Below are 12,185 nucleotides of genomic sequence, written 5' to 3'. Positions count from 1 at the left end.
AGCAAAACAGATGATTCAAAAAGAAAGTAAGATTTAAGTTTAATATAAAATAAGACTCTGTTCTATAATATAGTTGGAGAGAAGACCAACACACACAAAACAAAAAGAAAACAATGTGTCTGCTAATAAGTATTATCTGATTATATAGAATTATGTCTCACATGCATTACAACAAATTCCAGTTATTAAGCACAAAAGTGCTTGTGTTAGTTAAAATAGTTCACATTTCTTCCACAATGTTCTATTTTGATAATACTTCATGTATGGAAGTGATCCATTCTTCAAGATTATTCCAGTGTGACTTAGACCTACTAGCTCTACTATTCTATAAAAATAATCCCAGCAAAAGATTGTATTCAGCAGAGATCCAAAGAACCTCAGAATATGCCTTAGTTAGGGAACACTTTAACTTTCTTAGCAGGAAAAGATAATAACCAAAGGGAATACTAATTTTGAATACACACTCATATGTAAAAATTGTACCAAATAGAACAGATTTTAAATAATACCAGTTCAAAAAGCTAAGAAAAAAGGAGCGGCTGGGTGGCTCAATGGATTGAGAACCTGGTAAGGTTCTGGATTCAAATTTGACCTCAGATGCTTCCTATCTGTGTGACACTGGGCAAGTTACTTAACCCCCATTGCCTAGCCCTTATTACTGCTCTTCTACCTTAGAACCAACACACAGTATTAATTCTAAGACGGAAGGTAAGGTTAAAAAAAAAAGCTAAGAAAAATAGTGAAAGATAAAATTATTTTGGATAGCTATTTGAGATACTCAACTATATACAGTTATTCTGAAGGAATTTTAAAAATGAAATGCAAGATAGGACAACAAAAAAGATGAAAAAGATTTTACAAAGAGTTTTATAACAATTTTTTTTCTAAAAAAAAAAAACAGTAGTTAACACACTTAAGACTCTTAACATCACAGTCTCAAGTATGCTGATATAGAAATGACACTAAAGAAAACAAAGATGGAAAAATCAGCTATATTAAACCAAGTGTACACAAAATAATAGATCTGTGCTGATAGTGACATATTATAAGGGTTTTGTGGTACTAATTCAAAAGCTGATTATATGGAAAAGAAGATATCAAAGGGATGGGGAGAAAATCTTAAGAATTTATTAGGAAAAACAATCCAAGAAATGACTATTACACTAAATGAAAAGGAGAAAACAATGTAAAATTTAATCCTGTGTAATCATATTGCCCAAATTTAAATTCAGAACAGTTTAGAAAATTTATCTCCTCCCTTTTTGGGGGAAGGAGAGAAAGTAGAATACTGCATGTACATATATAATATCAGACAACAAAAAAAATGATTGGTTTTGCTAAATTGAAATTTCTTAATCTTTGTCACAAAAGAAACAAAACTTCTATTTTTATTATTAAAACTCTTCTAAAGCTTTTGCATGGCTATGAATGAGTATTATAGTGAAGGGACTTGCTAGAAGAGACAGAGGCCAGATTTGAACCCAGGTCCCCCCAACTCCAGACCTGGTGCTCCATTCACTGAACTATCTATCTGCTCCTTGGTTATGATTTATTGTGAATATCATCGAGGCCCAAAGGAAATGAAATGGTTGGAACATTATAACTAAAAAACCTCAAAGAAGAACTAGAACAAATAACATCATCTAGAAATGTAGGATGGGCACACATTTATGGGTTATGATCTATCAGTGAAAGGACTATCTAAAACTGATAAAATTCTCTATTTGAATATCTCACATTTGTACAGCACTTTACTATTTGCAAAGTTTCAGAGACATCTCATTTGATGTCACAACAACTCTGTAGATGCTAAATTATGATTTCCATTTTGCATATGCAGTATCTCTGGAAAGCAATAAAATATGAATGAGAGTGAGATTTAAATCATCCAAACAAGGTAATTTAGAAGTTTTTTTAGTGTGAGAATAAATAGCATATTTTATATCAGTTATTGTGGAAATGATCATTTCACTGATATATAAGATTTAAGGATGATTTCAACTTTCAGATTGATACTCACAATTAGAAATTTCAGTTCTCTATACAGATGGTACAAAGGGCTTCGAGGATCTCCAGGTTCCACTTTAATATTCTGAAAATTCCCCAAAAGTTAAGTTTTTAGTTCAAATTATCTTATGCATCATTAAATGTTATAGTTATATTTCAATGTCTTATGTATCCCTTCTAAAAACAATCAAAACTTCACCCCATAGTTCCGATGTAGTCAGCATGCCTCATGCCTTTAAAAGTAAATAGGGTAAAGGAGTAACTAGTCAGAACTCAATCCGATACATGTATCATCCATAGATATTTCAAACTGTTATAAACTCTCTCTCCCCACATCCCTCTTATGATCAAATACCTATATCATTAGAGGAATCCTTTTTACATGCTTTTCTATACTTTACTACTGAATTTCAAAGGGCTACAAGGCAGTAGAAACAAAAGTATAATAAAATCAGGATTCAATATTCAGAATCGGTCACAAAATCCCTAACTATTCAAGAGTCTTTATTCCTTTCTTCCTAACAGCCAGGCTCACCTAGTCCCAGATGAACACTTAATATTTATTATAAATTTACTATTAAATCACTATGCTTATCTCTCCTTTAAGGAACAGCAGAAAGGAAAGATCCCTTAAACCTTATGACAAATTTCCTATCCCAGAAATTCTACCAATTAATGATAGACTCAGGAAATGAAATTTAATGGTTTGGGTTGGATTTGATTATATCATTGTTGGGATTGGCAAGGAAGGCTTTGGAATCCTATGGACTGATTGACAGGAACTGGAGTGGCAGTTTGAACAGCAAGGGATTATGGGAAAGAACCATTGGCTGGGGGTGGGGGCGGCATTCTGGAGAGCCCTAAGGTCTTCTGTGTCAGGACTAAAAGCTGAAAGGTTTACAGTTGGTGTTTATTAAGTGATGAAAGGGCCTTAACAGCAAGAAAAGCATTTCTGAATGCTTAAAACTGAAGAGGGCCTCTATGACATGCAAAACAATTAAATTTTTTTGCAACCTGGGTGGTAAAAGGGGAAAAAATGATCTCTTACCAATACTGCAGCAGAAGTGAGAGGAGGTGTTTGAAGAAGTTGATCCACGGGACCCCATGAAATATCCAAACCAATAGTAGTATGTGAAAAGGAAGATGAATCATCTAAGGGAGTGGACTTAAATAGCTCATACTGAGCAACACCCTTAGTTGTTACCTGAAAAGAAAAGTCTATATTAAACAGATAATTAAGAATGAAGTCCACATAAATATGAGACTAGTACAAAAGAATACTTGATTTCTTTCTACAGGACACTAAAATCTCACACAACACTGGGAAATATCTTAGAGGAAAACATCAATTTTATAATTATTCTATCTAAAAGTCAAGAAACATTTAAAATTGATTTTTTTTCTCATAGACTACAGGTCAATATTATGAAAATAGGGCCAATTATAAATAAGTTTCCAAAGATATGTCTATGTGCATGCACACACACATACCCACATCCACACCCTTAGTTTTAAACAAAAACTTTAAAACGACAAGACAATAGTTACAAGAGAGAAAAAATTAATGGAATTAAAACACATACAGTAGTTGAATTATGTCTTTTCAGGTGAGAACTTTTCAAATCCTCAAGATTTACAGAGGAATTTTTTTCAGCTGTGGGACCTGGGGAGATGGAAATCTCAGATTAAACTCCCAGTTCAGGTTAAAGCTTTAAAAACAAACAAACAAAACAAAACAAAAAAACTATTACAAGGCAGTGGGTATCCATAGGAACATGTATGTTTAGAGATAGAAAGGAGTTTATAAAGTCAACAAGTCCAAGCTCCTCATTTTACAGATTAGGAAACTAAGTACAGAAGAACCTAGGTTCAAACTTTGGCTCTGCCATTTCTAAATTGGGTAACCCTGGGAGTTAGAACAGATTTCCTAAGGTTCCCTCAAAAAGTCTAGGTCTGAAAATTTTTAAAAGATCAGTATTAATATTTTAGTGTCTCCCAAGAATATGACTATGAAAGGTATTGATCCCTTAAAAATTTTTGAACTTTAATTGCTATGGATAAGACATTTTTCAATCATAGATAGTTCTTATCTTGAAATAAGTGAAATCTGGTATCTATCACCAAATAATAATGATTTCTCTGAATGTTTACTGTGAGATTGACAAAATAATTTTTATCAGTTTTTCTCATCTCTCAAAGTTCTAAGGAAAAAAATTGTTGCTAAACATTGAAGCTTTTCATAATTGACATAACTATAAAAAGTTGCAGTTAATGCCTTGAACAGTGGTAAATTTTTGTTTGTACAAATTAATTTGTATACTATTCCTTTAAATTTATATCATTTAAAAACAATTACTTCATAAGTCTTAAGATCATACCTTTACATGTAACCACTTGTAAAGTGATTCCCACGATGCCTTTCTTTGTTCTCATAGGCTCAGCACCTAGCCAACAGGTGCTTTCAGGATCCGAGCTGTCACATTTTACCCATAAGGGAGGAAGAGGCTTAACTGGCCTTTTAATTTTCAAATGGGTCATATTAGGATTTTGTGTCATGGTGTAAAGTCCAATCAGTTGCCTTGAAAAGAGAATTTCAAAGAATTTAAGACACAAGCTGGGGTTTGAGGTGAAAATTATAATTCTGACTATTGCACTACAAGAAATGACATGGAGGATGATTTCAGAAAAAGATGGAAAGTCTTGAAGTGAGCAGAACCAGTAAAACATTGTAGATAGTAATATTAAATGACTAACTATTTTCAGCAATACAATGATCCAAGACAATTCGGAAGGTCTTATGACAAAGATTGCTCTCAACCTCCAGAGAAAGAACTGATGGAATCTGACTGCAGATCTAAGCATACTATTTGTATTTTATTTTATGTCATTTCATAATATGACCAATATGGAAATATAATTTGCATGATAATGCATACATAACCTATATCAAGTTGCTCAAGAAGGGGAGGGAGAACCCCCAATTTTAGAAAATATTAAATAGTTTTTACATATAACCAGGAAAAAACACTGAAAGAATAATAAAAAATTATAATTCTGGCAAATTCCAAGTTTCTTAAATGTGCTAGATCTTAAAAGTATGTCATTTTAAGGCTGTCAAAAATATTTTTTCTATGATAGTTCTGTGTATTCCAGTGCACAGAACTAGAAATGCCAGGGAGATAGTGCTTAATATTTCTTAACTGATTCTTTTTTTTATAACGGCAATAAGAAATGACAACGGAGAACAAAATTTTAGGCAATGAAAAAGAATAAACAATGATTAACTTTGAAATAAAGGAAGTCATGTTCTAAGGTGAAACCATTAAATTCTCCTAAAAGAAAAGGGGGGTGTAAAGGAAGTGTTGAAATGTAATAAAAAATAGTTTTCTTTTTTCTCTGAGGAATACTTATATTTTCTACCCATGTTTTTAAAAGTCATGTAAATTATTACTACTGGAAAAACAGACAACTACAGAAATATTGTGTGCAATGTTGCATATATTGTTTAATATAACCACTCTTAGTTGCTAAATTTTTTTCTTTGACCTTACAAGAGTCACTGGGAGAGATTTTAGATGGAAATAACTGAAATTTAAAGGGATCAACAAAATGTTTTAAAAAATTTTAAACCCCACCAAATTCACATGGCTAAAAATTACAAATTTTAAGGTTACCTACTAAAATATCAAGAACAGTGAAGAAAAATTGGGTTTCATTTCTAGTCTTGACATTTCCTTGTGGGCAAGTTAACTTGTCTCATATCTAGATGGGTTTAATAATTGTATTACTCAATTCACAAATGGTCGTTATAAGCAAAGCACTTTGAAAAGTGCAAAGTTCTCTATCAAGATGAGTTATTTGTATGTCCTTTATTTTTACTCCTGAGATTACTTTTTTAGGATCAAACAAACATTAGAAAAATAAGTTCTTTCTTTTGGGGGGGAAAATTTTTTTTTTTTTTAAGGAAACTTACCTGGCTCTCTTAACAGGTAAAGCAAGTGGCCCATTTTTTTCATTCTTAAGGAGATCAGAGATAACTGATTCATCAGACTGTGATTCTTCCGAAGCCTCTGTTTCTTCTTCTTTTGAAGGCTTTCACAAATATTTTTAGCATTATTAGATTAAGAGTCACAATTAAGACAACAGAATTGACTTTATTAAAACTATTAATATAGAGAAAAACATTTTCATGGATATCCAAAGATGGAAAAAAGGGTCACTAATTAGCACCACAAAGCAAAGGTACAATTATAGAATCAAACCATGGCTACAAAACATTTGACTGTCCAGAGAACCCTGCTGGCAGGACCAATCCCACTTTCCTAGAACCCATAATGCAACTTTCATGTGGCCATCACAGGAAACAGGAATACTCTTTACATAAAAGAGGCTGTATCCTTTCTACCAGCAACATCCCTAAAAAGAAGTTCCCTTCTCTTCCTACTTATTGTTTTGCACTACCATCTGAAACTTAAGGGGACACCCTTATTTGACTCTTAAGATAGTAGCTTTCCACCTCTCATCTGCAGCCCTCAGTCCCATTCCACTTGTCATTTACAGTACAAGAAATTTCTTTACTAGAGTATGCTTCATTGAGAGTCTCTGAAGACTCAGGGCACCTCCTTACCATGATGATGAATTAGAACAAGACTTTTAAATCTTTTTTTTTTTTTTAACCCTTACCTTCCATCTTAGAATCAATACTGTGCATTGGTTCTAAGGCAGAAGAGTGGAAAGGGATAGGCAAAGGGGTTAAGTGACTTGTCCAGGGTCACACAGCTGCGAAGTGTCTGAGGCCAGATTTGAAGCCAGGATCTCCCTCTCCATATTCACTGAGCTACCTACCTGCCCCACCTGATTGATTTTTGTTCTTCACTTTTCTCATTCTGGCTCTAGATTCAACCCTGTTATTCAATCATAATGGGTTTCTTTTTCATCCATTTCCTGATCAATTCAAATGAGTATTTATAAAACTCCCTCATTAACATACTATGATTTATGATTCTTGGCTATCGCAAAAAAAGGGTAAATTAACCACTTCCAATGTGCAGAGGAATATATCAGAATCGCTATTGTCTGAATGCCCTGAACCAGTTGGAGGATGTTAAGGGTTCCCAGGAAACAACTAGTTACAACTGTATAATTGTTATTTCTTTGCCCTCTTGAGAAAAAACTTCTTAACATGAATTGAAGCCTAGTTCCAAATCATCTGAGTACTGATATGGCTGTTACATTATCAGCTCCCACGGCACCCAAATGATGATAATGCTATTTGATATTTTTAAAACATTTATTAAATTTTCAAGTACCCATTTCAATGGGTATTTTCAAAGAAAATGTCTGTTTGATTGCCACAATAACTAAATATATTACTTTGTCCATATTGCACTAAAAATTTCTATAATAAAAAAAAGTCCACTTGATCTCACCTGGCTGCACTACTCTGGAACTTCTCTTCTTATGTCATCAGACCATAGGAAGTTCATGACTGGGAAAATTTCATCATCCTGCAAGATTCCATCAGCCACAGAATTCTACCTAACTCATTATCATTCTTAATTTCTCTAATTAAAAGGTGGGGGCATGAACTGCAAAAGCCCCACCTCAGAAGGCAGTTCCTCTTAGAACATCTAATTTTTCATCTGGCTGAACTACTTCGGTAATTTTCTGACTTTTCCACTATCTCTCACCTCCTCAGATTTTTTCTATATTGTCTCCCCATATTAAACAGTAAGATCCTTGAGAAGAGGAACTATCTTTCTTTTTTCACATGTGTATCTTTAGCATTTAACATAACATCTAGTGCACAGTAAGTGCTTAATAAATTCTGATTGAACTAGAAAGTATAAACTAGGTCAGGGAAAGACCAAGCAACTATAATAGGGGGGAAAATTAATCACAGTTATAAAGCAATGTATAATGACTTATATAAAGATAAAATCAAAACTTTAAGTTAGTCATATAGAAATAAGAATATAGAACCATTTATTTACTGAAGTGAAAACCTGAAATTTGCAGCACATTTGTGAAAATTCTCAAAGTGACCATATGTGATCCTTAAAAAAAAAAAAAACCTGGCCCCACTTACCACTTTCTCCATAACAAATCTCATGCCATATCTAGTCCCAAAATTTTCCAAAGGATTTCCCCGAGTTTCAGTGATCAATTTCACTTGTACATCAGTCTGTCAAAATAGGTGAAATGATATTAACATAAGTTGAGTAAATATGCATTACTCTACTATTATTTCAAATGTAAAAATCACAAGTTTTTAAATATAAAAAAATAAAAATTACATCATTTAGTAAAATTGTATTTCATTTTTTAATATAAATGAGAATTCTATGAAAGAAAAGTATAAAAGAAGACCTGAATGGAGATTATTTTATAGAAGCTGCAAGGTAGAGAGTAAGTAGAATGATGTATTAGGAGTCAGAAAAACTGGATTCTGGTGTTAGCTCTGCCACTGAGGAGTTATTTGTGATTTTTAAACAAATTGCATCTCTTTTGGCATGCTTCCAAATATGAGATAAAAACGAGATTATCTCCAATAATATAGATCTAAAATTATACAATCCATTTTTTAAAATTAATTTTTAAGTATCTCTTGCTCAAGCTCTTCTTTTTGTCTGGTATGCTCTTCTTAAAATTTTTCTACATCAATGTCAATGCTTTAAGAGCTACATTCTAACGTTACAAAGTACATAACAACTCATTTTGTATTTTGTTTTCTTTACTACAAAATTAGTACCTATTGTTTTAGTACTGAATAATTTAGGACTTTAACATATCTCTTATAAGGCTAATACATAATCTAGCTAATTCACTAACTATATGATGTATATGTGTCGACAAGTGCATACAGACAAGTCTGAACCCCCTCTAAATATCAAGACTGTCTAATCTCATTCTCTCTCTCAGCAGCAAAAAAACAAAGCTTGACTTATTAAATCCTAATTGATTAATAATGAGGGATAAGGAGAGAAAAAAAGACTAGCATTTTTTACTATCTAATCAAAGTTTCAAATATATTCCTTTACAAAATTATTCAAATAAACCAAAGATTTGCAATTTAAATTATCTTGGATATTATCCAGTCCATAAAAACAAGAAAAGAATTATTACGTTTTATATTCTAGATTATGGAAGCTAGAAAGACTATCATCTAGCACCTAAGTCTCCGAATGTTAGTGTCAATGGATCATGAAGTATGCAATATGAAAATGATTTGATTAAAAACGAACATTTCTTATACAGCTATATTAAATGAAAGAATACAAATCCATGGAACTAGTATATAGTTTTTCTATTTGAGATGTAAAAATAGTATTTAGTAACTTGCATATACAGTGTTAATTTTAGGTATGGAGATTTGGTTAAAAGTGCAATAAATAACTTTTTATACCTCATAGAAAAATGGCTCTTTCTTTGTTTCTTCAATTGCTCTGAAATAGAAATGTTAAGATTAAGTTAAGTTGACTGTTGGAATAAAAATAATTCATATTAGTATAAGGAGTTACAGTTTAGAAAATGGTTTCCTCACAATTGGTAGGAAGCTAGGTGGTGCTGTGGATAGAGAACACTGGGTCCAGCTGGGAAGATTTAGGTTGAAATCTGGTCTTAAGATTTACTAGTTGTGTGACTGTTAGCAGGGTGACATAACCTGCTTGCCTCAGTTTCTTCAACTATAAAATGGGAGTAATAACTGAACTTACTTTCCTAGTTATTATGAAGATCAAATGAGAAATTTGTAAATTCCTAACACCATGCCCAGTAGAAGGTGCTTAATAAAATGTTTTTTCCTCCCTCCCTATATTACAAAGTGCTCAAAGAAAAAGGCAGCTGGGTAGCTGAGTGGATGGAGAGCCAGAGATGGGAGGTCCTGGTTTCAAATCTGATCTCAGACAATTCCCAGCTGTGTAACCCTGGGCAAGTCACTTAACCCCCATTGCCTAGCCCTTACCACTCTTTTGCCTTGTAGCCAATATACAGTATTGACTCCAAGATGGAAGGAAAGGGTTAAAAAAAAAAAGGGCCAAATATGTACAAAAATATTCATAACAGCTCTTTGTAATGGCAAAGAACTGAAAATTAAATGGGTGCCCATTAACTGGATACTGACTAAGCAAATGATGTTATCTAAATGTAAAAGAACACTGTTATACAATAAATTATAAAAGACAATTCAAAGAAACCTAGAAAGATTTGTATGAACTAAAGTCAAATTAAGTGAGCAGAACCAGAACAATTTATAAACAATTACTGTAAAGATAATCACTTTGAAAGACTTGGGGAACTGTCTGCTCAATGCAGTGAACAACCCCTAATTCTAGGGTTGATGAAGCACTGACAGAAGAGGCTCAAGATGCCTGATGAGGCAGTATATCTTCGATGCAACCAAACAATATGGAAATTTTGTTTTGCTCAAACTACTTTTTCTTTCCTTTTTTTCTTTCCCAAAGGGGGAGGGAAAAATGAGGGAAAGAGAAAATAAATATTTGTAAAGGCAGCTAAGTGTATGGAGTCATGCCTAAAGACCAGTGACTCCAGCTAGGCAAGTTATTTAACCTCCCACTACCTAGCCCTAATCATTCTTCTGTTTTAGAACCAATACATAGTATTGATTCCAAGACAAAAGGGGAGAGGGGGGAGGGAGAAGTAATGAAAGGAAGTTTGTTAATTTAAAAAATTCAGGAACTTTAATAGGTAGTATAAAAAATATCTCCTCCATTTTGTGTATGAAAAATCTGAGGTTAACATATATTTGAAATCTCCTTACTTCAAGTCCAAAGTTTTTTCTATTACTCCATATTAAGTATCTAAAGTTAATTTGGATGAAGAATTAGTTTTGCTTAAGGATGAAAAATATTGCTATCAAGACGAAGCACTAAGCAAAGGAAAACAGATAAGTGCAGGCTTAAGACTTCAAGAAAAAAAGAAAATATTAGTTGGGCAAAAATTGAGAAAAATATGAATATGACTGAGAGAGGGTAATATACCACTCATATTCATCCCAGATGTTGTCTTTTAGGATGCAGGATAACTTTTTTTTTAAACAGGGAGAAAAGGGAAGACTTAACCAAGAGGGGGCGGGGCGCGTGGAACAATCCAGAAGCAGGTGTCCAAGCTAATCGACTACATCGCGCAGTTGCAGTCAAGTACCACAGACTGCAGTTGGATGCAATTTAATTTCAGTAAGAAATTCTGATGGTGCAGGCTCAATAAACGTTTTCTGAACTGTACTATTGTATCTTACAAGGAAGAGTATTTTAGTTTCAAAAACCCGAATAAAGTCTTTCTAAAATCACCAAACAAAAAAGTCCCGTACCTCCCCCCTGCTCCCCACCCCCTTTCCTCTCCGACAGACTAAGCCCAAATTAATGGAAAGGAGCAGCTGCACAGTTGTTCCTTCCTAAACCGCGCTTAATCCTGGTAAACTCCTAGGGCTGCTGGTTGCTTAGGGCGCCAACCCTTCGTCTATAGATGAGGGGCCCGCAAAAGGGGGGTTCCCAGCCCAGGCCCGTTCAGCAGAAACAATAAGGGCGTCATCAGCGATGATTTTCAGGAGAGAGGCTAGCCCCTGGAGGCCCCCGACCTTGCCAGAAAGTCCTGGCAGTGGCTTCAGGCTAGGGAGACCAGCAGGGAGCACGCAATTAACGGCCCTGAATAAAGGGGGGGGGGGGAGGCGAGAGGCCTGAAGCCCGAGGCCCAAGGCGCGGGTGACGGCCTGGGCTAGTCGATTGCTGAGCCCGTTCTCATTGCACCGACCGAGACGGAGTCAGACAAAGAGAAGGGAACCGAGAGACGCCATGGATCAGGGAGATGACTCACTGAATAAGAAGGTTGTACAGGCTCGCGGCCGCTTGATTCGTGTCGGGCAGCATTGCGTCTCGAAGATGCTCGAAGCAGAGATGCTAAAAGACGAGATGCCAAGCCACGTCTGAGCTCCAGAACTCGCCCAGTCGCTGACGTCACAGGGTCATGACTCGCCCCGCCCCAACCGGACTACATTGTGCCTTGAAAGGAACTAATAAGTCTTCTCTACTACTTTTTAAAATAATTTCATTATACACAATGCGTTTTATCATATAAATAATATACACTTTTCGTCTGAAAAAAATAAATGCTAATAACGTCGAAGAAGATTTTTTACGCGTGACATCATACCCCACCCCCTT

At 34.5% G+C, this 12,185-nt stretch overlaps 1 protein-coding gene across 1 annotated transcript in view; it reads right to left on the bottom strand.

The window, feature by feature from the left end:
* The window catches only part of ZWILCH (zwilch kinetochore protein), a 25,746-nt gene extending 13,561 nt beyond the window's left edge, over positions 1-12,185 (bottom strand). The window contains exons 1-8 of the mRNA XM_056808697.1: positions 11,839-12,185; positions 9,413-9,452; positions 8,096-8,191; positions 5,981-6,099; positions 4,386-4,585; positions 3,591-3,670; positions 3,056-3,211; positions 2,021-2,092 (exon numbers count right to left, since the gene is read on the bottom strand). Of these exons, the coding sequence (XP_056664675.1) occupies positions 2,021-2,092; positions 3,056-3,211; positions 3,591-3,670; positions 4,386-4,585; positions 5,981-6,099; positions 8,096-8,191; positions 9,413-9,452; positions 11,839-11,891 (816 nt within the window). The 5' untranslated portion in view covers positions 11,892-12,185. The remainder of the gene's footprint in view (positions 1-2,020; positions 2,093-3,055; positions 3,212-3,590; positions 3,671-4,385; positions 4,586-5,980; positions 6,100-8,095; positions 8,192-9,412; positions 9,453-11,838) is intronic.

This window comes from Monodelphis domestica, chromosome 1 (assembly GCF_027887165.1).
Source record: "Monodelphis domestica isolate mMonDom1 chromosome 1, mMonDom1.pri, whole genome shotgun sequence".
Taxonomy (NCBI): Eukaryota; Metazoa; Chordata; class Mammalia; order Didelphimorphia; family Didelphidae; genus Monodelphis; species Monodelphis domestica.
The sequence above is the reverse complement of the archived record's forward strand: the minus strand, read 5'-3'. Positions and strand labels throughout refer to the sequence as shown.